This window comes from Sander lucioperca, chromosome 19, assembly GCF_008315115.2.
Source record: "Sander lucioperca isolate FBNREF2018 chromosome 19, SLUC_FBN_1.2, whole genome shotgun sequence".
Lineage (NCBI taxonomy): Eukaryota > Metazoa > Chordata > Actinopteri > Perciformes > Percidae > Sander > Sander lucioperca.
In genome coordinates this window covers 8128431-8155799 of record NC_050191.1, presented here as the reverse complement: position 1 = coordinate 8155799, position 27369 = coordinate 8128431, and the positions used below count along the sequence as shown (strand labels likewise).

The 27369-nt window shown below is 38.2% G+C and overlaps 1 protein-coding gene across 2 annotated transcripts in view; it reads right to left on the bottom strand.

Annotated features, from left to right (window-relative positions):
- scara5 (scavenger receptor class A, member 5 (putative)) overlaps positions 1-27369 on the bottom strand; it is an 82806-nt gene that overhangs the window by 7770 nt on the left and 47667 nt on the right. For both annotated transcript variants that reach the window (XM_031322375.2, XM_031322374.2), the window contains 4 exons: positions 23070-23150; positions 19499-19606; positions 11595-11660; positions 1480-1668 (listed from right to left, as the gene is read on the bottom strand). In XM_031322375.2, the coding sequence (XP_031178235.1) occupies positions 1480-1668; positions 11595-11660; positions 19499-19606; positions 23070-23150 (444 nt within the window). The remainder of the gene's footprint in view (positions 1-1479; positions 1669-11594; positions 11661-19498; positions 19607-23069; positions 23151-27369) is intronic.

The following is a 27369-nucleotide window of genomic DNA, read 5'->3' as shown; positions in this document are numbered from 1 at the left end:
ACAAGCAAAACACTGGCCTGGCCATTTGAAGTTACTGGAGCTCAGTGACTCGTTCAAGGATACTCTGACATGTGGACGAAAGGAGCAAACAACCAACAGTACAATTGCAGATTTTTTTTATGGCTAAATATGTAGTATTATGTTAAAAGACTGAGGCTAACAGTTGCATGTTCCAGACAAAAAGTCAGCATTCTAACAGTTGTTGATCCATGTAGAACAGAGGTATTCAACAGGGGGTCCGTGACCCCTAGGGGGTCCTCAGAGTTAGTGCTGTTGGTAAAATGTCTGAAAGCATAAAATAATATGAATCCAACATATTATAACAAATATAAATTGGCCTATTTGTAAAAAATAAATAAAAATGAAACACATTGAAGATAAGCTTACTGTAGGTGAATTGGCCACTATGGTAGCCATACAGTAAATATTAAGGATTCACTGTGCTTTCCACATATATGTTTAACATTAAAACATGATGTATAAATAATATATTAATATCCATTCATTTTCATCCATTCGGCCCAGTTTAACTTGCAACTTAATTTTATACAATATATGAACAGCAGTAGGGGGTCCCTACTCCGTCGCTCTTTAAAGGGTAACTACCGTGTTTTTCAACCTGGACCCTATTTGCCTATGTTTTTGTGTCTAAGTGACTGATGGGAACAACACTCTTTGACATTGGTCCTGTATTAAGCAAGATTGCTGCAGTAGGCAGCGGCGAAACAAGCTACAATGTAAGTTAATAGGGCAATTGTCCAGCTTGTTTTTACCTTCACAAAAGTGCTTGTTTTGCCGCTGACAGGCTCAGATTATTATCCTAAGTGTCTGACAACATTATGGAAAGGATCCCTTCAGAGATAGACCTTTAAAACCTCTTTGAGACCTTTCTGTTTAACCAGAAACAGCTCTGAAGTCGCTAGCACTAAACTCACCTGACTCCATTTAATAAAGCAATACTTTTAGCGTGTATAGAGCCAACATATTTTCACATGTAAACTATGTGTTTATTTCAACAAAAACTAGAGTTGCGATGGTTGGAAAAGTGGAAAGACAACCCAAAACGGCTTTTCGTAGTTTTATTTTGTTTCTGTCGACTTTGAATGAAGTGTTTTTTACGATGCTAAAATTACTTTTTTTTTTTGGTTTATTGTTTATTTACATGGAGTCTGGTGGGTTTAGCGAAGGCAATTTTGCGGATGTTTTTATGTTTAAAAAAAGGATCTCACTCTTTAACACAAAGGTCAATCTCCTTAGAAATCCTTTCCATAATGTTGTCAGACACAATATTAATCTGAGCCTGTCAGTGGCAAAACAAGTTGACAAAAAAAGGAGCAACTAAATGTTACCTATGATAGATCGATTATCTAGAGCAAGTCTTGGGTTGGTAGGGAATCAAACCAGAAAAATGCACCAGTGACACAACAACCGTCACAACAATTTTTTTTTTTACAAGTGTGTGTGTCGACCATCTCATACCCTGTCCAAAGCGTCCGGTCTTATGGACGTCAGCAGCTCCTTGGAATCCAAGCATCCTACACACCACGTCTCCGTCCTTTTTGTCCCAGACGTCGTCACACACTGTCCCCCAGCGGCGTTCATGGAAAACCTCCACACGACCTTCATGAGGACCTGACCCGTTCACCAGCCGCACCAGGGTCTCCGCCACTGCAACACACACAAGCATCCCTTAACATTGTTTGTACCATTTAATGTGTTTGCAGAGTCATGCAATAAAATGTTTTGCAGCAAACAGCATCATGTTCCATAGTGTGCAGAAATATTGAGTCTTTATTATTCATTCCATCACGACTACATTAAAAGAACACACAACTCTCTTTTATCCGCCGCTTGTTGGCATGGATTTGAACTCACACTGTGCAGATTTCCATTGTGAGTGTTTATGAGTTTAATGAAGCCCTGTAAATCAAACCGATATAAAAACAAACGGAGATGAATAGGTCGTTTTCAACTGCAACGGAAACCACAGAAATAGTCTTTGATTCAAAAAGAAAAAAAGAAATGAAATTAATCTTGAGTGCGGGAACTTTTTCTCTCTTCCTCTTATGTGAACCCCCTTGTAAAAGTTTGGGGTTATACAAATTTGGGATTGAAGTTCTGTCCAAAAGTAATTTTTCAGCGATTAATGACCATCATCTGAGCATAAAGACCTATAGCCTCGTGAAACTGACAGCGTACAGGTTGACGGATTTTGAAATTCATAACTTCCTTCTTTGAAACTACATGCATCTGTACACATTTATCCAGTCACCTTGTTGGACAAAAATCCAGGAAGTTAGTCCCGGTAACGAAATAGTCATAAATCCACAACTTGTTGTTTTGCTTTTTGTATGGGTTCAGCAAACCAAATATAACCAGTGTTGGGGAGTAACGGAATACATGTACCGCTGTTACGTATTCAGAATACAAATTATGAGTAACTGTATTCTGTTACAGTTACAATTTAAATAGTTGGTATTTAGAATAAAGTTACATTGTTGAAATCAATGGATTACATGACGATACTTCTCTGTTTCACAAGTTTATTTACTCTCTAAATAAATTAAGGCAACTCCATGCATTTCCCAGAAGCCCCAATATGAAAACGAAAAAATTTGCTATTTGCGTGATCAGTCACAATGGAGTCGGAACCGGCACAACAGAGCCAGGGCAGGAATGTTCTATATCTATGTTTCTATCTTTGAAATTCAAACAGCATTTCACATTAAAGAAAGAACAGGGAGAACGAAATGCAGTGCAGTGCAACCTCTGCTTGCCAGCAACCAACCTCCTTTCAGCGTCCAAATTACTCCACCTCCAACCTGACGAAGCATCTTAAAGTAAGTTATTTTTTTTAATTAGAGAAGGGTAGTCATCTGCTGTAGTTTTACTGGTCACCTTGCTATTTGATAGTTGACGTGCGACTTCACATTCTCCTACGTGCTGATTTACTAGCCCCAGAGCCGTTGAAAGACTGACTAGCCCCGTTTGACATGCTAGCTAACGTTAGCTAAAATTAGCTCGTGGTAGCTTAGACTGCGGTTAGATTTTTGTAGTATGCAGTTCGGGACTACAAATACAACAATCTATCTGCTTGTTCAGGTACACATTATGCCAGTTGGAACAGAAGAACACACCAGAATAGGCCTGTTTAGTAAGCTGTAGGTGATGGCTGCATTCCTACACTTATAAAATGCAATTCAATGTGGAAGTAATCCAAGTATTCAGAATACGTTACTCAGATTGAGTAACGTAACGGAATACGTTACAAATTACATTTTTGTGCATGTATTCTGTATTCTGTAACGGAGTACGTTTTGAAAGTATCCTTCCCAACACTGAATATAACAAGGTTAAAAAATACCTGGTTTTAATAAAATGTATATAAAAAAACAATTTAACGCTAAAATATAATAACTTATGCTAACTCTACAACCTGAAAATAAACTCTACAGTTTTCCGTTTGAGCCAATTTGCTGGATTCAGGATTGGAGTGCCTTGCTCAATAACTTACCTACATTACACTCACAATGAAATGTGCGTGTGTGTGTTTGTATCAGTAGAGGCTTCATGGATCCACAGTACATCTTGTATTCATGAAACTATGCAGCAGCTGTACTCGTATAATTGACTTGATTTATCACCTTTCAGAGCAAGAATGAGAAAGAGAGGTAAACACACACACACACACACACACCCACACACACACACACACACACACACACACACACACACACACACACACCCACACACACACAGCTACACTATCCCCGGTGTTAAGACATGCTCGCTGACGGAGACTGTTGACAAAGTGCTGGGCAGTAGAGCTGGACACATTATCCAGATAGGATATTAGTCTCATCAGACCATCATAAATTTCAACTGTGTACCATTTAACTCTCATTAGACATTCATGTACTTTGCACTCACTAGCCCATCATAATTTAATACCTACCATAACATTATATCTGCTGCACATATTTGTATCATATTCTTGCTGAAAACCAGCAGATTAAAACCAGAAATTAAGATGTACTTTCAACCTTGTTGCTCTTTTTTTCTAAAGAGTGCTACAAAAGCACATACTTAGTTTTCAACAAGGAATGAGTTATTGAATACTCAATTACCTGAAACAGATGTTGAAACTATTTGTTCACTCCTCAAATACAAAACAGTCCTTTTTTGAATTCCTATTAAGTTGGGTTAAAATTGGAAGACTCTGCTGGCATGAAGATGAAGAAGTATCACAGTAATTAATACGTCTAATAACTACTTTTTTGAACAGGATACCTTACTTTTAAATGTCCTTAAATGAACCACCAGACAAAAATCTTTTTCCTGGGAATGTCGTCACAGACACCCAGTTCGTAATACTGCAAATACAAGAGCTTTCATTCTTGGGTCATAGGCAAAATCACCATTGTGCTAAATTATTTAAATGCTAACGTAGTAATATTTCCAGGGGCAAGGTCAGGTAACTGTTGACCTCATTTTTAGCATAATACTACATATGTATAGCCTGACGTGGTCATACTCGACCTTGAATGTTGTGGGTGGGGCTAAGTTAGGCTGGCATCCAGGCTAACATATGTAGCCATCAAGTGCACATTTGGGTCCCCTTGCACAGGAATCTTCTGTTTAAATAAAGTCCATTGGAAATGGAAACAGCAACCGGAAACTGTTTTTTTCAACTAACTCATGAAACTAGCTTAATTACCTAGCTAGCTACAGTTGGTCAAATCCGCAAGCAACAGCTGGGATTTCAGACAGCAAAATCGACTGTTGCAGGCTAGGAATTTTCTTTAAACCTCTGTTTAAATTCAAGGACCCGTTGTTTAACGTTGTTTACATTTTTTTTTTCAAAGTGTGGTGGTAAATCAGCCTCCGTTAACTGAATATGTGTTATACGAGAGCAGAAAGCTTAATAGGCGTAGCATCAATAGCTAAGGGCAGCACATTGTTAGGTGAAAACGCTTTCTGGGGTGATCCACCCTGGTTTCCAAACCGTCTCATAAAATATCAATCACAAATTTAATTTTGGATCAAAATATATATAAAAATTCAGCTGTTAAAAGAAAAATGAGCCTTAAAAAGCTGAATTCAACTAATAACTAAGACCTTAAGTTTCATAGTTAATGAGTTTTTCCTGAGTCAAAAAGCATGTGAACAATAACACGCATGAGAGAGAAAAGTAAGCAATGAAAACAAATACTTCTTTAAGTAATATGTCAAGAGTCATGGTGTCTTATTGTCTCTGCACAGTCCGACAGCTCGCATGTTGGACAGCCAACAAAGTGGTTCACCATAAACTCACTAATTTGGACAAAAGACTTGTAGCATTCCTGTTCATGAAATATAATGACTGTTTTTGTCCAGGGAAAACTAGACGAGTGAACTCCAAGTGTTGGCGCTTGTCCAAGTGGTTCAAGCCTCCGAGGGAGGGGGGGTGGGGGGGTAGCTACAGCACTATACTGTCAATACCTGAAGAAGGCCAGAACACAGAGCGATCGCATATTACTAATGTTTATCTGGCAGGCAGGAAGGGTCTGGACTGGGCAGGGCTGAATGGCTTCAGGACAACAGTTAACCACCTCCATCTGTTTAGAAAAAGTTCTTAAATCTCAGATGTTATTGTGTGTTTTCTTCTTTTGACTCTTGCATTGTCTTTTCGTTCAGTTTGGCATAATTTGTTTTCTTCTAATTTGATTTTCTTGGACAGCGTACATGCACACTCAAAATCTGGCATAACATACAAGTGAATGAGTGTTTGGGAAATATGCTTTTTCACTTTCTTGCTGTAATTAGAAGAAAAGATTGATACCACCCTCATATCTGTTTGGTAAATATAAGGCTTCAGCCAGCAACTGGTTAGTTTAACTCAGCATAAAGACTGGAGGAAGGGGGAAAAAACTAGCCTGACTCCGTCCAATGGTGACAAAATGAGCTCACTAAAATTAACATCATGAAAGGGTCAAACTGGATGTGATTCTGCAGATAGAATTGTAAAATAAAAGTAAAAGACTGACTCACTCTCACCGTTTTAAAGTGTTCTCAGCATGGGGATTTCTGCATGTGTGTTTGCTTAATGTGAAACAAATAAATAAAATTAGATTAAACTACACTGTGTGGGAGCTGGGTTGTTCTGTTCCAGCGCATAATTGAATTCAGCAAATAAAAATTAAACATAAATAATAAAAACTGAGTTTGCAGGGGGTATTTCAACACACATGAGAACTGAAGAGTAGAAGGTAAATATATATTGCTTGATCTGATTGTTTGAGTTCTGTTCCTCAGCATTGATGTTGGAGGATGACACAAAGTACCGCTTGTGGTGGCATTTCCAGTTTATGAAATTCATGCTATGTAAGTTGAGACAGTGGTACCCCAGGTCTCATTGAAGCCAGTGTCCAACATAACCTCATAACCTTTCCAGGCAGAGGAGTACTTCAACTTTGTGCCTTCGTAGATTTAGGGAATCTAGGTAGCTGCATGATAAGGGAATGTTTTGTTTCAGGATTGTCTCCTTTTGGAGGTCGGTGGGCCTGCCACACTTTTGCATACTTCCCAGAGAGAGAGAGAGAGAGAGAGAGAGAGAGAGAGAGAGAGAGAGGCTGAACTAGGCTTCAGCATCTGTGTTCAGGCGCCTGTAATATCTTTGTTTACATTGAAAGTTCAGCTGAACTTAACGCCTGCAGCATGAGTTTAAATACACCTTCAGGAAGACAGGAACTTCAGAGAGTTGGGACGGCACGACACAATAACACACTGTGGTTAAACTGTACTGCCTGCCTAAATTCTTTCCTCAATTGAGTGTTAAATGCTCCTGTGTAATTCATCAAGGTCTCCACCGTACCTTCTTCACGTATGTCAAATGAGTTGTGCTGCTCCTGAGTTTTTCCTTAACACCGCTTAATAGCTTGGCTTCACATAAACATAAAAACATGATGTTTTTCACAAGTATGAAGATGAAATCATTTATATTTGGATCCCTGTAGCTGCACAGGTCCACTGTAAAAACAACCTGTCAAACGTTAAACCCACAACACTTAAAGTCGGACCCTCGAGATCAAACTGTCAGCTCTAAAGGATAGTGATGTGTGTATTTGGTTGTGTGTGTGTGTGTGCATCGCTTCCAATCTCTCTTGTAATATGTCAACTGTCAAGTGAAAATTACACAAAACGACCCCAAAATGAATAATTTGGTGTTTTGTTACAAGACACATACACATGGGGATATGTCTCCCAGGAATTATAACAGTTAAATTGTTGGACTTTATCCTCAACTAATGTTGGACATATTTCATGTTTTTAGCCTAAAAATCGAACCTAAGTGATACAGTACATTTTATGATATTTAAATCCGTAAAACACGTCTTTTGACGGTGCCATCTTGCCAGACCCCCCTTGAAAACTGTATATGTGCTGTGTAAGAACGAAAAGCGTGACAGATGCAGCAACAGTAAGTAAGGGAGCAGGATTTAGCAATACTGGTTTGCAGCCAATATGTAGCTTAGCAGTTTATATACTTTACATGGTATGCTACTGCAAATACATAAATACGGAGACAAAAATGATCATTAACACAAGGAACATGTACGTCAAAGAAATCTGAAATATGGATTTTGCACAAAGCACTTGAGACAATGATCAACAAGGTACACATGGATGAAGTATGCGCTTTTGCAAATTCACATGCAAGTTAATTACAGTAAAGAGACCATCTCCCAAAAGCAGTTTCTTTCTCTTTCTTTTTCTCTTTCCATTTGTTTTTGTCCGATCTATTTACTTTCCTTTAACTGTGTATCTGGTGAGTTAAGATACTTCACTGTCAATTAAAAGAACATCAATCCAGATAAAATAGAAGAAAAGTGTTCACTTTCTCTCTAAATCTCACAAATGACTACAATCTGGGATCCATTTGCGTCTTTTTTTTTTTTACTCAGAAATACTCTTTTTTTGTGCTGTTAAAGCTTTCAAAAGAGCTAAAGATCTGATTCTTTCAGTGACATAACGTCCTGTATGGCAGGTTGATTTTGTGTCAATACCCAACATGTGTGGACGAATGCACACTTTTCACACAGACTAAACTTCAGTGGTCTTGGGTCACTCGTTCTGGTGCTCGTTCGGGTAAGTGATCATACAGGTATGCGCTGTATGCTTTGAAGCGTAAAAAGATCTGAGTCATGCATCAAACGATAAGTCAGCCACATGAGGTTTGTGACAAGAAAAGTGCCCGATGCTGTGATGCGATATTTCTGACAGCCAAAAACATGTGTTCTCAGTCTGCCTGTCCGTCTCTGAAACCTCGAAGTCTGTGTCTTGTAAATTATGTGAGTAAAGCACCGATCTTTGTCCTTTAACGGGCAGAAACAGCATTCAGATGGTCGAGTGTTCAAGTCTATTTGATGTGAGCACCACCACATCTATCATCACATGGAGAACAACCATCATGATGTAACAAAGAAAGAAAAACGAAAAATGAAATGTGTGTGGTTTTGGAGGTCTTTAATGGTTGTTTTTTTTACCTGAACCCAGATTGGTGGTTTTGTACGAGGTTTCAGCTTACCCTCACAGGACATATGTATATGTATAATGGGTTTTTAAGTCCTTTTGATGTACACTAAGCCATGTGGTTCTTCATCGTGTGTCGGAAACCGTGAGATTACTCTGAAAAGAAAAGCAGATCTGGTGTTACAGAGATATATGAGGCCCAAAAAGTCATCAGCTTGTAAATTTTTGGCCTTATATTGCCAACTGTCACAGCAGTGTTTCTTTACTGTGAATGTGCAGCTGTTAACAGTAGATTATTTACATAATTTACCTGCGTAGTTGTATTTGATGATGCTCGTGTAATTAGCTTTTTCAGACACTTTTTGTGAAATCAAAGGTGTTTAAGTTCATTCATTTTCTTCTCCACAGAGATCATTAAAGTGACTTTAGGTTTAAAAGCAACATTAATGTGAGTGATGCCGTGTGAGGCTTTAATGTCACAAATGAAATGAATCTTGGAAATAAGTGCGATAAATTAAATGTTCATTCAGTGCCCACAGGAAGTTGTGAACAGTCTGAAAAAATGGAGCAAAAGCCTAAAATTTTGTAGCTTTATTACTCCGATTTAATTTTCAAATTGTGTATTAGATTTCTATGACTGTGAGCATCGCTGAATTACAGTTTATCAAAGCAGCATGAAAATAAAAAACTTTTCTACGGTTGTTCATATAAAAAGGGTTTAATGTGAGAAGATGATAGTGGAAAAAAGATAAAACAGTGTCACTGGAATTGAAACAGGAGTTTATTACCAGACTAATTAGTGGGAATATTACGGTAACATAAGTTGTTCCAACATGGTTTTCCGCAATAAAGTCTATAAAACACTTCATTTCAGCGTTGAATCTTTCAGCAGACTGTGTTCCCTTTACTGCTGTACCACACTGGATTAACTGACTCTGTACTGCTCTGCCTGCATGCATGTGCGGTCATCTCTCAAAGCAGCACATTAATGGAGTCTGTTAGAAAAATTATGCTTAGAACGGTTTTGCTTCAGTTTCTTTGTTAAACCATTTGCATCCAAACTGCTGTTTTAGTATTTCTGTCTTTCATGTGTTAATCATGAAAGCTGAGTGACCTTGCAAAGAGCACAGGATGTATCCCTGAGGGCAGAACGCATAATGTGGAGGAGATGCCGGCCCTGGCCAGAGATAAGAAGAAAGCTACAGATTGCATGAACCGAATAACTAACTTGACTCCCAACTCCTTTAAAAAGACACTGTTGTGAACAATCTTCAGTCATTTTCTGTACTTATGTTGAAGTGCTGTAAACTGACTCTACTTGCTGCAAGTAAACAAACTTTTAAGAGAACTCCAGTGATTTTGTCCACTCTTTGATAAATAATTATCCTAACAGAGTCACTCAACCAAACAAGAGACTTGGGATTCCTACAGCAGGGGTTCTCAACTGGTCTTACCGCATGACCCAAATTTTCCCCATGGTCATTAAGTCGTGAACCACTTTTATAGAATTTAAACCAAGCAAATTTATTTTTCAAAAATAGCCTTCGACAACACACGTACGTCATATTTTTTAAACATAAATATACATATATACATGTGAAAAGTGCATTTCAGTAGCCTGGATGCCAGCCGAACTTAGCCCCGCCCACAACATTCGAGGTCGGGAATCTGAGTATGACGATGTCAGGCTAGCATTTCAGAGCACATTGATAAGAAACTGAGGACAACCCATGACAACTGCATGGATTAAAACTGCACAAAATAAATAAGACCACAAAATTAGATATTTACCTTATATGTATAGCTCTGCATTCAGAGGACATTAGTAAGAAACTGAGGAGGACCATGACAAATGCATGTATGAAAGTGAATAAAATATGAATACTGAACTAAATATATAAGAAAAGGCCCACAAAACGAGATGTTTTCACCAAACCTGTCATCAACACAAACTTAAAGTGAACGTTAAGCAAATGATGGTTACCATGGCTACGGCGCTAGACTTTTGCACGGCTCTGAAGCATGTCTGTCAAAATAAAAAAAATAAAAAATAAAAGACAAGTCCAATACCAGATGTGCATTAAATATTATTTATGTATTTGTTGACCAGCTGTCTGTCGCGACCCACCAGTTGAGAATCACTGCCTTACAGGATGTTATTATTTTGAGGAATGTTATGGTGAAAAATTATTTCCAGCTATGCAATGTTTTGTTGTTTTTAAGCTTGTTCAAGTGGAGCAGTCCACAGTATATTGAAATCTAACAGAAGTGAGCGCAAAATGAACTTTTTATTTTATTCTTTTCTGGTTTAAATATTTGTATATATATGTTCTATGTGTATGTAGTGTGAAGGAGCTACAACTTACATTTCATTGTGCAACCCTGTGCTGTAACATGGTGGTAGTACTTGGTGGATTATGTCATAGTGATATCATGAACTATTCCTCATTTATGGTGGGGACCCCCTCAAAGGACCCTGGAAGATCCTAAACCCAGGTAAATGGTTAAAAAGTTACTCAATAGTGATGTTCGTACATCAGATTTAGCATTCATCTAACTTTACTTTATTAGTTCAAACTGGTGGAATAATATTGTTAACCAGAATGGACTCTTCATGACCTGCTGAGGTGAAGCAAGTACTGTCTTCACCCTAAAAACAACAGCATGGGTCCAGTCTTCAAATTTTTGAAACAAACATATATGTTTACCTGACAAGGACCACTTATGGTGCAAAAATTTGACTACTGTCCTTCAGAAACTAAAGGCAGGAGTTGCGTGACGTTATACCGTCGCAAATCCTCTTAGCAAGGAGGTGCGGGTGGCGAAATGTGTGATGTGGATACAGGCGACCGTACCTTAAAACTGTTCCTTTAACCAAGTAATTAACCATGGCTCTGGCAAATGAATACTTTTTGTAACCATCATTTTGGGAGGCATAGACAAATATGTCATCCTGCCGATAGCGGTTCACGGTGAGAAAACACTCGGAAGCTGTCTTTGAAGGCCATTTCAATGTTGTGGGCTGAATGCTGTCACTTCTTTCTTCACACTCTTATGCTGCTGATCAATAAATCAGCTCTTACCTGTTCTCTCTCCTTGGTCTCCTCGATCCCCCTTCTCCCCCTTAAACCCTCTTTCTCCTCTGTCACCTGAGGACAAACCAGAAAAACAAAGTGAAAATCAAACAGACTTTACATGAGCATAAAATAAAATCTGAACCTTTTTCACTTATTCCCTTATGTTGCTGGTTTTGTATTGTTTATTATTTGTGCTTTAATGCTGTTCAATTGTTCTGTTGCTGTCTGTTATTTCTGTGTTCCTTTAATTGTAAAGTGCACTGAGACCATATTTAATGGCGACTTTACACTTTAAATAAAATTTGATTGATTGACTGGTAAAACATAACTCTTACTCAATCTTAGACAGACGTTAAACTTTACTCCGTAGACTATTTCCAGACTCCTCACAATCTCATTGGACTTGTGGGAGCACGTTTTCTTATATTATGCTTCAATTTCATGTGTGACACCTTTTTTCTGGTTTATGCTATTCATAATTTGTTCTTTGTTTTACTTTATTTAGGCCTGACCTTAAATTGTTTATGTATTTACACATTGCATGTCCAGGGTCCATATTGGATTGAATCTTTGTCTTTTGTTTTGGTTATCTTCCTTTTTGGTTTATGAATATTTGGACAAGTGTGTAATGTTTATGTTATCTATCTATGACAGAGTTAAATCAAATAATCATTCTTTTTTCTTTTTTTTATGGCATTTTTAGGCCTTTATTTTTGACAGGACAGCTTAGACTTGAAAGGGGAGAGAGAGGGGTAATGACATGCAGCAAAGGGCTGCAGGTCGGAACCGAACCCGCGGCCGCTGCGTTGAGGACTGAGCCTCTGTATATGGATGCATGCTCTACCATGTGAGCTACCCAGCCGCCCTCAAATAATCATTCTCAAGAACACACTTACAATTTCTTAATAGTAATAGTATCAACATTGGAATATCAAAGTCAAACATGACCAAAATGTGAGATTTTCAGTGATTTCACTCAGATGTAGTTCTTATTTAAGTAGAAACAAACTATTTAACACCAACAGATTTCACTGCAGGTTTTAGTAATTACACTAATAATATCCCGTTTTGAATGAAAGACCAACAATGGTAGATCTATTCATCAACCCGACACTCACAACCCAAACATATCCTTATGTGTAGAGTCTACAGTGACAACCACAACATAGCACACAACGGGGCAGAAATGTGAAATAACCCACAAGAGCAGCTCGGCCATCGACAGGTTTAGTTTTATAACCTTTCCTCTCCGTCACACCCATTTCCTCTCCTTTGTATTTCTTTGTATATTTTTAGCAAAAAGCCTATAAAATAGTCGTCCCTTTAATCTTGCCTTGTGATATGGGCATAAAATGTGAAAAATTAGAGGATATCCACCCTGCCTCCGGTGCTTAATTTACCTCTAAAAGTTGTGGTTGAATGTTGTTTTTGTGAATGAGGTCGAAGAGAGGAAGCAGAAAGAAAGAAGTATTGAAAATAGATTATTTTTTTTGGACTGAAATAAAGGTACCAGTGTCAAGGTATTCTTTTTACAGTGCAGATCTTTGCATGTTGGAAAAGTTAATACAAAGCAAAACCGTTCAATTAATGTGAGAAAAAAAAAATCCCCTAATTTGTGGTTTCTGCAAAATTATGGTACATTTACGCACGACACTTCCCTCCAATGAGCAGCTTGGATACGACTTTTTCTCATTTGTTTTCATTTCAAAATATGATTCTATTCCAAACCCTGGGGAATAACCTCCAAGGCCGAAGTCAGTTTCAGCGCCATTTGTTGCTAATTTCTCAGCCATGAGGTTTGAAACCACAAGTCTGTTTTTGCCATGAAGCTATAAGAGGATCAGCTTTAAGTCTGCATTTATCCCACCTTTAATTTGACTTTTTATTTCACATCCAAGACCACAGGGGCAGCTGCCAGCCAAGGTGGCACCCTGTCCCGCTTACCATGTGTTACTGTATGTGTGTGTGTTGATGTCTGGGTAGTGTATTTAACACCACGCCCTGCCTGTGATGAGCCTCAGCTGTCAGTGTCACCTCCATCTTGACCACATCCTTAACAACTAAATAACACTGCAAGAAAACCCCAAACACACTGGTAAGCTACTGCTGAGCCTCAAGAGACAGCAGATGCACTTTATTTAAAATTGCACAATGTTGCAAGCTTGTGGCCTTGAATGGCAGCAATGAGTAAATGTGTGAAGTTTAGGCACTTAAAGCTTCACTAATTAACAGTTTTAGCCACATTAGCGACTGTATGGATGGGAAAGTTGGTCTGTCAGTCCACCAAGTTTGTTCAGACTGAAATATCTCAACAACTATTGGATGCATTTCCATTCAATTTTGTACAGACATTCATTCATGTTACCAAGAGGATGGATCCTAATGACTCAAAAAATCCCCTTAGACTTTTCCTCTAGCACCACCTGTATATCAACATTTAAATTTGTCCATTAATATCATAAACAACTGCAACAAATAAAGACAATCCCATTCGCTTCAGTTGTATTTTGTGTTTATTGCTAATTAGCATTGTTAATTAATATTTTAGCATTGTCATTGTGATTATATTAGCATACTGATGTTAGCATTTAGCTCAAAGCACCGCTGTACCCAAGGGCGTAAATCCCAGAGGGGTCGGGGGTGTCAGGACCCACCCCCATCTAAGGGTTGTAAGTTGTATCTGTGTAAGTAGTAAAACAATACAAACCCCAAAAAAAGCTTTTTAAGTTTAGAAACATTTTGAGTCCCCCATCCCTTGCCTCACAGTGGTTTGGTCCACTGCATGCTGTACGTTAGGATCTGCACTAGACTCACAGTCACATCGGGTAGTGACAGGTATGTAGTAAGTAGGCCGTTCAAGGCTATTTTATTCACATTAAATATCGGATGAAGTTTTTATTTTCTCAAATAGAAATGATGCTGAGTAATTAATGAATTAGTCATGACAACATGTTTGCTATGTTAGTGTAATATAATGTAGTCTAGCTTGTTTAATAGCTTGTTGGATAGAAATGCACCCAATACAATTAACGTTACCACGGCGATAAGCCTAACGTTATGTGTGTGAACTGACATTAGGGTTAATATTGAAGATCTACAGTTGTGTTTTGCTCAATATGAAGTTAAGTGGCAGATCAGTTAAATAGATATCTTCTGTCCCAGACGAAACCTAATATTTATGTGGAGGACGCAAGATCATTTTATAATTATATGACCGCGTGGTGAACCTATGAAACTAACTCATATTTAGACATCTGACGTCAAAGATTTGTGTTGTTGTTGCTCAGATAAAATGACAGAGAAAAGAAAAACAGGCATAAGATCCTTTTTCAGTAGGCTTACACCAAAACGCCAAGTAAGTACATTAAGTCCTCATATCAAGACAATTTGGTATCATCTTTATAAGAATGGGTGCTTATGGAAATAATAACGTCACTATGTCACAGGCAAAGGAGACAGAAAGAACTGAGGAACAGGGAGACCAGGGACAGCCAGGTGGAGAGTCTCAGGTAAGTGTGTTGAGCTCAGTTCATATTTTTGGAGGTGTTTGGCTGTCAGGGTTAGCAGATGAGCTTTACTAGTGGCTCACTAATTTACATTATGATCAGCTAATTTAACAAGTGTACAAAAGCATTGTATTTCTTTTATATGGGGACACTTTTTGAAAATAAGTCATTATCTTTTAAGGTATTTTTGTGGTTTGATTGTAAACAACTTAAAAATAAATACATGGTTTTAAAGAAGAATATTTTGGTCAATTTAGTCATTTTTTCATTGAATCGAGAGAAACACTGAAAATAAGGATAATGGTACAGTCTCCATGCTACACTAATGATAGTATTAAGGCTTTCCTCTATGTAGACATGTCCTCTACGAGTATAATTGGCTCTATTATTTGTGTCCCCTTCAAAAATTGCTCTTCAGAAATTTTATGTTTATTGTCCCCCCCCTACTGTTAGATCAGATTTACGCCCATGGCTGTACCTACGCCTCACATGGCGGTGGACTCTTGGTCTTGTTTGTATTAACAATAAATCAAATTACTTTGTTTATTCTGAAAATAGGAGCCAGCAGTGACAAAACCAACCAGCGACAATCACCAAACTCTGCAGCTCTAATGAGCTTTTACCCTTTAATTTTTTAGGTCATTGTTTTGGTTTTACAGCTGGTAAACTAACTGTATTTTTTAGTCTCAGCACTCAAATCAGTTTCATTTCCAGCAGGCAGCTGTTTACAGTAAAAAAAGCTCTGCAAAAATAGCCTCGGGAACATGGGTTCCACCAAAAATCTGAGTTTTCTGTTGCACAACTAAAACAACCTTGTTTTAGTTGTGCAACAGAAAACTCAGATTGGACAGTCTAGTCTAGCTAGATTTCTCAATTTTCCCTGCAAAGATCTGAGAAAAGATCACCATAGTCCTCATAAATCGACCGGAGTTTAAAATGCCAACACAAAGAAAGCCCAAGGTAACGGATATCTGGCCTAAATGAGTGAAATCTGGCGGAATTTCCGTTGGCAACAGAGCAATCCCTACTAGTGGAGACCAAAAGAGAGTTAAAATGCTAGTGAATTTTGGACTTATGTCCATCAGCTGGCCAAAAACATGAATCCAAATCAATGCTAAAGTTGCTCAATTGGATGGGTTAATAGACAACTGTTTGCTATTTTTGTTTGAAAAAATATATTTCTGGGCTGTGTGTCTGTCAGCTTGTTGTGGAGTTTTTCTTTCCCCAAGAGAATAATCAATCCAGCTTTAAACACCAAGAAATGACTGACAATATTTTCGAGATGTTTAACTCAGCTGATCTGTGGCGCTTTACAACCAAAGAAAAAGCCAACACCTAATGCACTCCCTGAGTCTATCCACCATTCATTTGTGAAAAGAAACCATGAAGCTTCCCAGCGGTGTTTTAACAAGCTTTCAGTATCACACAGCTGAGCAACTGCCTTCTGCTGAGGCTCCGTTCACACCAGAAAGTCTACAAACTCTTCACCCTTCGCTGGTTTGTTAAACCCACAACCAGACCCCAGATGGGTGGAAGCACAGACAGACATTGTTGTAAACTGCCAGAGTGTAGACTGCCAAACATCCTGAGGATCCTTGTTTCTTCATCTTGTCTCCACATTTCTTGAAAAACACTTGTTTCTGTGGTGTTTTGACCTCTTTACACAATTGACTTGTCAATCAAACAATATCACCAGTACCAGACTTTGTTTGTGGGGTACACTCTTTTCATGTTTGTTCATCCAGCCATGGTGGCTGCCCAAGCTAATTTTTCATGTTTTCTTCTGTTTACTCCAAACAAATCAGTGTTACACCAAATTACAACATGATTTGCTATGATGAACTATATACTGTATATATACAGTAAAGAGCTAGAAAACACAAGTTGTGTGGCCGGGCCTTTAAGGTTGATCTTTTCTTGTGTTCTTGCTTTCTTTACTGTTTTCACATTGTCACAATTGCTTCCAGTGCTGTCTTCAACATTTATTGGAAGCCTGCTGCATAGCTGTGCGCCTATAGTAAGGGCAGGGCAGTTATAATGTAGCAGCAATAGAAACATCCATCTATATAAAATAATACACCAAACCTAGAGTGGAGTCTGGTGCAGAGTGTTGAGCCATAACAGCCAAGCGCATGCGCTCACACAGGAGACAACAGATCAGACTGGTCCAAGGTTTTGAGAGCTACTGGCCAACACAGGGACACTGGACAGGTCAGCCAAACCCAACTCTGATCAGTAACAGCTGTTGGCCGAACATACATACCTACACAATGACATGCTGACACGAAAAAGACTACAGCGCCTTATCATATTTGTCATGGCTATGTTTTCCCCAGCAACACTCTGTGTGTGTGTCTAAGTGTGTTTTGTTATCGTTGGCACTGTCCAGCTGGTGATGCCAGAGTGGAAACATCAACACGCCGGGGGCTCAATGTAGATAGAGACTTGTGTGGAGAAATGGATGAATGGATAGATGAGTGGATGAGTTGATGGAAGGAAAGGCAGAGAGAAAGACAAAACTTGTAGCACTAGGTCATCAAGTTTTTGTGTGTTCAAAATATTTTGATTCCAAAGTTGGCATCTTGTTCTCATGTCTACTTGAACGCTCATGTCAAAGAAATACATATTTATACAGTGCAATGCAAAATAGTAATTCAGCTGTCTTGCACAGCTATTAAATGATCATAATGGATTTTGCATCATATTTAATAATTATTAGCCTATAACTCTCAAAGAGGCATTGGCCTCACTAAAAAACATATGCTTCACTGCATACCTTAAATATGTTATGTAGGAAAATAATATTCAACTCTCCTTTTGACTCCCATCTACCGACTGATTTATCAATTCATAATGTGATTTGAACCAATTTAAGGCCTGTTTCTCGAATCACACATGGCAATTGTATGGACCATTTTAAAGCTAATATAGCTATTAATTTTAATATCTATATTCAATGCTGGACTATATATGTATTTGCCTTATGTCTTTGTCCATTTTAACTAACTTGTCTTTTACTGAAGACAGTTTTGAAACATTTGTTTGCACAATTAAAGGCTGCAAGTCAATCAGTGTGCTCAAGTCCCTTTTTACTCTCCTTCAAAGTCATTTTGAAGTGTTTATGGTGCCTAGAAAGATGTATTGATCATTTTACATATGTTTATTTTGTCATGATTATTATGTGGTAAAATGTTTTCTTGCATGGACTCATGATCAGCACAGACAGCAGTTTCTGTGAAATAAATAAAGGAAGATATGGAGAGTTAAGCTATCATAGCTTCCATGGCTGAATTTAAAAAGAAAAACAAGTGGCACCTGTTTGTGATGGAGGATGTGTGAAAGATTTGGTTGTACTGAGGAATTTTCTATTCTGGTAAAAAAAAAAAAAAGTCAACATTTCAAACAGCCGTCTAAAAACTCTGAAATGATTTGAGCTGTGAAGGCGTTGACAAGATTCAGCTGCGAGTTGTTCAAGACTGCTGGGAGTAACAGGCTTTTTCTATTGACATGTGAATGATGAACTGTTGGGTGAGTAAGTGACTCACTTTAATGTGACTACTACTGTTACCCCATAAAGTAAACAGCATTGTGATTATTACATCATACTATGATTAGGCCTGTAACAATTATTACATAATTGTCTAATTGTCAGTTATTTTACATAATCAACGTTTCTTTGTTTAACCGCAATTAATTGCTAACATTAGCTAAGATGCTAAAGGGTATAGCTGTTGATGGTCATTGTTGATTTTGTTTAGGTATACCACATTTTTATTATATAAGTATATGGTCAGACTGTTGAGCTAAAGCTATACTAGTTGTTGGCACTTGACCCTATAGGCTATACATTTATAGCAACAGTACAGTTAGATTATTTTTTTTATGATAATAAAGAGGTGTGGTTAACTTTATAGGCTGTGTACTTGTGTTTTTACATTATCTGGGTCACATGACAGTGATTATATAACCAAAAGATTTATCCTGGAATTCATTAAAAACTTAAATTTCTTTGAAAAAGTAATAAATAAATAAATGTCGATAAATTTGACTGAAAGAGACAATTATATCCTTAATCGCAATTATTTCTGAGACAATTAATTGTACAGCAAACTTTAGAATTGTTACAGCTCTAACTATGATTATGATATTTAATCTGTGCTGTATGTTCTCGTGCTTCCATATGTTTTCTCGAATAAAATCAACTGTTATGTGCTTTTAAACAGGTAGATAAGCTATATGTATGACTATATAAAACAGTCTTTTATAGTGTGGTCTAGACCTACTCTATCTGTAAAGTGTCTTGAGATAACTCTTGTTATGATTTGATGCTATAAATAAAATTGAATTGAATTGAATTGAACTGAATTGAATTGCTTTGATTAATATGAGAAATAAAATACATACCTCTGGGACCAGCAGGTCCAATGTCTCCTTTTTCTCCCTGAAAACCGCTGACCCCGACGGACCCTTTAATTCCCCGGTTGCCCTGGATCCCTTTTTCTCCTGTAAGCCCTGAAACACAAACACATACAATCAGTGATTAATAACCATCTAATAGGTAATGTGGCTATAATATGCTGCAGGCTCTGACACCATTCAAACTGCCGTAACTATTGTGGCTTTTACCTACTTTAATTGTAAAGTCTATCTGTAAAGTCTATCTGTAAAGTGTCTCGAGATAACTCTTGTTATGATCTGATACTATAAATAAAATTGAATTGAATTGAATTGAATTGAATTAAATAATTTGAAGTGATTTAATACATTTCGTTTAGTGCAGAGATGATCGGAGTTAGACTTTAAGAGGTTAAAGTTAAAATCCCAATCTCATCTTTGTTTCCTGGCAGTTTGAGAATAACAGCTGGAGTTGGTTCTGATTAGTTTCACAAAAAAAACAATTTTCTAAACTCACTTCTAATTAGCATTTAAAGAGGAAAGCATCTAACAAATCCAATCCATGATTTAGAGCAGTTGCTGTGGTGCCAAATCAGAAATCAATATAATGAGGACTTTGTCTTAAAGCTATAGTGCATAGTTTCTGTCGTCCCCATGAGGAATTCTAAGTAATGACAACAACACTGTCGATGCGTCCACATGATGCAAGCCTTCCGTGATCGCGCACGCACCCCCACCCCTCCTCCACGCAGTTGCTAGTAGCCAAGGAGGACACGGAGAATTAAAAAAACATGATGGACTCTTCAGTAGAGGTACCAAGCACCAGTAATTATCTTCACTCGAGCTTCTGCGCGGGAAAGTCACCGGACGACACAATCTTCTGAACATAGCAATACTGAGGTATACAGAGAGAGTTGTGTGGAGCTGATAGTCTTAATTAGCTTTGTAGCAACTCATTTGGCAATGGCTTGAATGTAACGGACGTTCATTAATATCAAAAAGTTACGCACTAAAGCTTTAACAATCATTAATAACTGATTCAGGTTAACTTTAACTTTCAAATCACTGCAAGCAGACTGTAAACCAATTTGAAAAAAAGTAAAATAATATGAGGACTTTGATACATTTCCAATAAGCCTGTCTGCTTCCTGCCCTCCCTCTCTGCCTTGACACAATGTATAGAAGGTATGATTTCAACGTGGGTCTTTCACTTCTTCCACCATCTGCCAAACACCTAAAATCTCTGAATGCTTGCTGATGCTGGAAGAATAGCGCTATCCTTTGTTGTGTTCCATGAAACAATCAAATTCAGATTTCCTGCAAAGTCCTACCCTGTGGCAAAAAATTTACACTTTTGTTTACAGTAAGCACACTCAAACGTCACAAAATTAATGTGGTAATGAGTTATTGATTGCACTGTGGAGGTATGGAGCATAGTCTTTGTCAAATGTCACCGTACCCCGATATGCTCTGATTACACTGTTGTGACTACAAAGCAATCTGAATTAAATTACACTGAACTCATTACAGAGAGACAGAGACGCAAAATAAACTGATGATGGATGATGTCATGCTTTCTGTGGTTTTCTATCTCTGTGATGCAAAGGGTCAATAACTCCCTCCTCACAAAAACCCGTAGGGTAAATGCAATCAATTATATTCTGGAAAGAGGGCAGAAGCGGTTGAGGTCTTTGTGTTCTGCAGGACAGTCCAATGCCATCGTTCAACAAGTTCAAAACGATGTTTAGAGCCTGGACGTGTGGATAGATTCCTTTGGCTTCAATGCAAATGGAGTAACAGAAGTACATGTGCGGCTTTACAGAGTATGTAGACCTTTTAATAGCATGGGTAGTTTTTATCATCAAAAAGAACCATCAGCAGGAGAAGAAATCTGAAAATAACATTTGTCTAATGTCATTAATTAGCACAATGAATGCTTCAAGCCTCTATATATCATGTTCTGTTATGTAACTTTGTTATGATCCTTCACTACAGTATTTTTTATTAAATATTGTTCATTGGAAGTGTGACCTCCACTGATGACATCTCACTTGATACAACACATCCTAAATTGATTGATAAAACATTAAAATAAACTAATACACTGCATCATTAAATGGTCCTCTATATCTACACATCATCACAACTTCCCTCAGTACTTTAACAACAGTTGCTCTATAATATGTACACAATCACAGACAATGAATCACTTCTAAGATACGTGCATTTTAAATTGGTGATATATTTACCTGATGAAGGTCTAAGACCGAAACGTTGTATTTTTCTAAATAAATTATTGCTTGCGTAATGGTCAGTGTTCGGGACTTTCTCTAAAATTGGTGATGTTAAAAGGAAATGTGCTCTTCCTGCTCTTAAATCACTAGTATAGTCCTCAGTCCACTCGGTTCCTTATACCATTCAGTCTGCTTTGTTTTCATGCTAACTATTAAACAAGCCTTTTTCGTCCTTCTCTCCAGTTAGACATTCTTTTTATTCACTTTTTCCTGGAACTATAGCAGCAGTGAGGGGTTTTTACTTTCAGCAGGGAGATAATGCTTCTTGGAAATGTCATGTGAGAGCTGCAGTTCATCGGCCAGGGAATGTGGGATGGATGTTGACAGGGGAGGAGCTGAGGGGTGATGATTCATGAGGTAGCAAGCTGGAAAGGGTCCCAAAAACATCTGGATTTATTGTTGTTGTTGTTGTTATCCTACTGTATCAATAAAAAAAAATGGTAATTTCATGGTTCTGAGGTGCCATTTCTGTCGGGATGAAGGTTAATGTTGTGGTTTTTGGTGGAATTACCTACAAAGATAGATGACCCATCCCACTGGACCCTTCCACAACCAGTCTGAAAATAAATCCCCATCCAAAGTCTGGGGCTTTGTTTTCTTAAGGGGATTTATATGAGTTTTTTTATTCTCCATGCTCACTGCATTATTAATGCACCTGAATGTAATCACAAAAGCAGAGATAATAACACCAGCCAAAGTCTGTTTAGCTGTTTTTTTCATGCCACTCAAACCTAAATCCTCTTGCGTAAAAAAAGCCTTGTCAAAACAGGGTGTTTACATTGGACATTTATAGGGCAAGTACATTTTATGACTATGGACTTGTAAAACCATCCACAAACTCAAGACATAAGACACTTGACACTGTGCTTGTGCATCTCAGGCGCCGCATTCATTAAATCAGAAATAGTTTTAACACAGAAATTCCTGATCTTATGCTTCTTACATGTATTACAAAGATTAAAGTAAGAGACTTCCAAAGCCGTACTATCACAGCATTTCCCACAGGAGGAGGATTTGTTTGCAGTGGTTGGCACAGAAGTTTGAAACAATGTCATTTAAATTGATCAGAGTATGGAGATGGGAAACGAATGGAGAGAAAGGTAGGCAGGTGACCACAAGGGACACTATGGTAATGTGGTATTCACCATTCAGGCCACAGACATGGGATTGGTATTGATCTTTTCTCTGCTTGAAAGCGCGTAAGAGTATTTTTACCAAAATCTCGAACTATTTGGCCATTTTTATACAATTAAATTACTGATGAATGGTAGTCTGGTTGTACCCACCTCTCGAGCCTGTCAACCCAGGAGCCCCGTGGGGCCCAAGTGGTCCGGTATCACCCTTCTCTCCCTTTGGCCCAGGAGGACCTGCAGGAAGAAACACAATTATGGTCACAATTGATGACATAATGCATTAGTGATACTGTGCAAACAAGGCAAATACTAATGCAAAATGTGTCATTGATAGTAGATAGTTTTCAAGTCCTGAACTCCCTACACTATCCTGAATTTATATGGGACGATCAAATGTACTAAAGTGGTGATGAAATGGCAAACTGTTGGTCTCAGATGCTGGGGGAGATTGTAGATAATAAAAAACAACATCAAGTGAGTTGGAGAAAAGCTCTGTAAGCTTCTACTTCTCAATAATAGAAGAAAAGACACTTGATGCAAACACATGAATCCAGCTTTACCATTTACCTCCGCCATGAAAGTTATGTTTTTGGTTCAGTTTGGTTGTGGGTTTGTTTGTCTGTTAGCAGGGTTGCGGAAAAACTACTGGCTCGACTTTCATGAAGGGTTTACCATGGGCCAAGGAAGAACCCATTTAATTTTGGAGCAGGTACGAATCACGGGGAAGATACATGCTTTTTTTTTTCTTTCTTATTTTCGTTTAGTACTGCAACATTGTGAGAAAGGGTGCTTGTGCTGCATTCATGTGGTGTCTAATTAATTTGAAAAATTACTTCCTGAGTCCCGACTGGGAAAACTCACACTGTATTCAATTTGTGAGATACGGCATGCCTTGGCAGAGGTAGGTGCTTTCCAAGTGCCCTTCTAGTTGCAGCAGGTAATTCAAGTCAATGAATTAAAATGTTAGTAAAAATGTCTGCATATATATATATATATATATATATATATATATATATATATGTTTTAAATCCATTTATTTTTAAGTAATAACTCTGTACTTCTCCTGGAGATAAATGGAAGCTTTAACAGAGGTTTGTTAGGAATTTAAAAAAGGCAGAACTATCCATCCACACTGAGTGTCTTTATCATTACAGCATGTTTGACCATGTATCATCAAAGGTGTTGCCATAATCAAGACAGGCAGGAATCGTGAACATTATCACTTTAAAAGTTAACACACGGGACCCAAACTTGTTTCAGAGAGCAACAAGTGAGACTTTAATTCCTGCACATAATGATTTTATCAATGTTAGGAAGCCCTAGTCATATTCATCATTTATTATAGTTAACCCCCCCCCCCCCACACACACACACACACACACACACACACACACACACACAGGGCTGCAAAAGTGTGGGCCAAACTTGGTCTTACAACTGGTCTAAGGATTCAATCCAAAAAAATTGTTGTACTTGGAGAGAGTGAGTGAATAATCGCCAAATAGTGAGTGAAGAGGGCGAGAGAGATAAATGCATACAGAGAAAGTGAGAGAGAGAGAGAGAGAGAGAGAGAGAGAGAGAGAGAGAGAGAGAGAGAGAGAGAGGCCTGGCCACAATGGGAACCACATGTTTAGCAAGGTGGACCACAACACAGCTTGTGGGAATGCTTAGAAATTATTGTCGAGCACATGTCCAGCAGTTCTCAACCTTTAGAGCCTCTAATGTTCCTAATTTGCAAGTTTCTGATGCCGAGAAGCTGCTAACCGATTTTGAGATACAGATCTACCTCCTGCCGCCTCGAGCAGCTTCACAACTGGACACACTTAACTGGCGAGCGCAGGACTGTGAAAAGGTCACATTAAGAAGGGAGCCTGTTCGTCTACTATGTCCCATGGAATAGGAGCTACAAAAATCCCCCAAAAAACAAACAATTTAAAAAAATGCCAAACATTCCCTACATCCAGATTCTTTATGTTTTGTGGCGTTGGTTGGATGAAACATGATCAAATCACCTTGGGCTTTTAGAACTTGTGATGGTCCCTTTTCATTATTTTCTGACATAAGGCCAAATTATTAATGATCATGAAAATAATCAGCAGATTTACAAAGTGTTGTTTCTGTAGAGAACATCTTCCTATTGAAGGCCTTTGAGCAGAGTTGACCTGAGGACAGATCTGACCTGAGTTAACCTTTAGTTCACAGTTTCGGACTTAATCTGCCACAGATTTTAGGCTTCGGAACACTTTTGACTGGACCACATAGACCCATGAGCGGTTAGCAGTCAACAAAATAACATGACCAACAGATGTTGCAGTTTTAGTCAGTTGCGCCAGTCAAAACGCAACAAATGACTGAGAAGAAAAGAGCTTCATCATGTGAGTATTTGTGTTTATTACTAGCATTTTTGGTCAGGAGTCAGCTTTTCTGGCTATTGGGTTTTTATTGGGTTTAGCCAACAGTGGATTTAACTATAGGCCACTTTATACAATTCATCCTAAGGGGAACATGAATATTCGTAAACAAATTCTGTCCAATTCATCTAATCTAATAGATATTTAACTGGATAAGTGAAAACATTGACCTGCCGGGGGAGTTAGATGAAGAGTCAAGGGGTTCACAAAAGTCTGAAGGATTCATCTTCTGGGGTCCACAGACATCTGTACACATTTTCATCGCAATTCATCCAGTAGTTGTTGAGAGTTTGGGTGAGATTTGGTCAGGTCAGATAAGGTCGGGTATAAACAGTGATGTCCATGACGATGTCCGGTTCCACTTCCCACTAACTGAGATGCTATAGTTTTCTCATTTCTCTTTGTCTACACTATTTCTTTATTGTGATGTTGGGGTATCCGGACAATCACATGCAAAATAATCTATGGTCACAGGAATCAAAAGATATACAAGCATTAAACCCCAACTTTTCTCTTCAGCAGCAGTGAGAGAAAGCTGGACTCACAACAGATCTCTGAACCTCTTTTAGGCTCACTCCTAAGTTTACTGACATCACTTTACAAAATACAATATTTAATACCTAAAGTTCACATTTCACTTTCAATTCTTCCGAGCTATCGACACATCAAACCCTCTGCTTTGCTTTGGTAAAGGCTGTTCACCCTGGTGGTCCTGAAGAAGTTGGGTCCTTGTTAATAGTTTGTTTTAGCAGAGCTTCACATTATTAATCTCCTGGCTTCCTATGTGTCCTATGTGGTTGTTCAGCTGACAGTGTTTCAACAATAACAAGGCCAGCAGCCCCTTCAGGATCAGCCTGAAAACATCTGACAGCACCGAGTCCAAGAATGCAACACGCGTGTGGAGTTCAGGCGCCTCCATCCAATATCCAGTCTGTGTTACACATGTACTGCAGGGTGAAGCAACAGGGAAGTGAGCTTGTCTTTTTTGGAGACAGTCAGTCTCAGCAGAGATCACAACACACCGTGATGGGACAACATGTATGTCAAATGTAACGGGAGATAAGAGTGTGGTGAAATTCATCACTATGACGAATGACGGCAGGCAGTATCATGGTTTATGTTATTTGAGGATACAGTCATTTTAACAAAGAACAGATGGGCAAAACTGTGGTCAGAAGGAGGTTAAAATATTCAATCTATATTCCTAATCTAAGAGGACAAGGTTGTGTTTAAAAGTAATTGCAAAGGTGTTCTATAAAGTGCCTTGGCTTTACAGATACTGTTACACAGACAGGTTACCGTATTGGCCCGCATATATGACGATATTTGTGTACCTGTTGACCCTTAGAGACCCTTAGAGACATGAGATTTCCTAAGGACAGTAAAATGCTGTATCTTGGATTAGAAATTCCCCTGGTTGCCTGCAAAAAAAGCAATTACTAAAAACTGGTAGAAAAAGGAAGCTCCCAGTTTTAACAATTATAGACATTGTAAGAGATGTACATGGGATGTAAAGCTGACAATTTTCTTGAGGTATAAAGAGAGGCCATTTCCATCCAGAAAATGCAACAAACAACAATGACGCTATTACATCTGTTTTTTACGGTGGCCGGGACATGTCGAACAAACTGCATATCTGAAACACTTTGCAAATTCGAAAAACATGAGCACATTAACGGAAAACACAAATGCAAAAGCCACAACATAACAAGGGAAGTGAGAATCAACGGATGTTGACAATGAAACAGGATATTTGTGCCAGTGGACTATTATTGCCTACACATGTAAAAGAGGAAAGCTCTTGCCTGTTTGAGAAGGGTTTTGGATATGCAAGTTTGTTCAACATGTCTCGGCCACCGTAGATTTTCCCCTTTTTTTGTAAAATACATTGAAATTGTTACAAATTAAAAAAAAATGTGAGTTGAATGTGAGTGAGTGTAAGCCAGTCATGTCACAATTATTCATGTCACCTTTTGAAAAATGTGTAGCCATCTTAAATTGTTGTTGTAGGAATTTGAATTGTATTCATGAGAGGCACACCC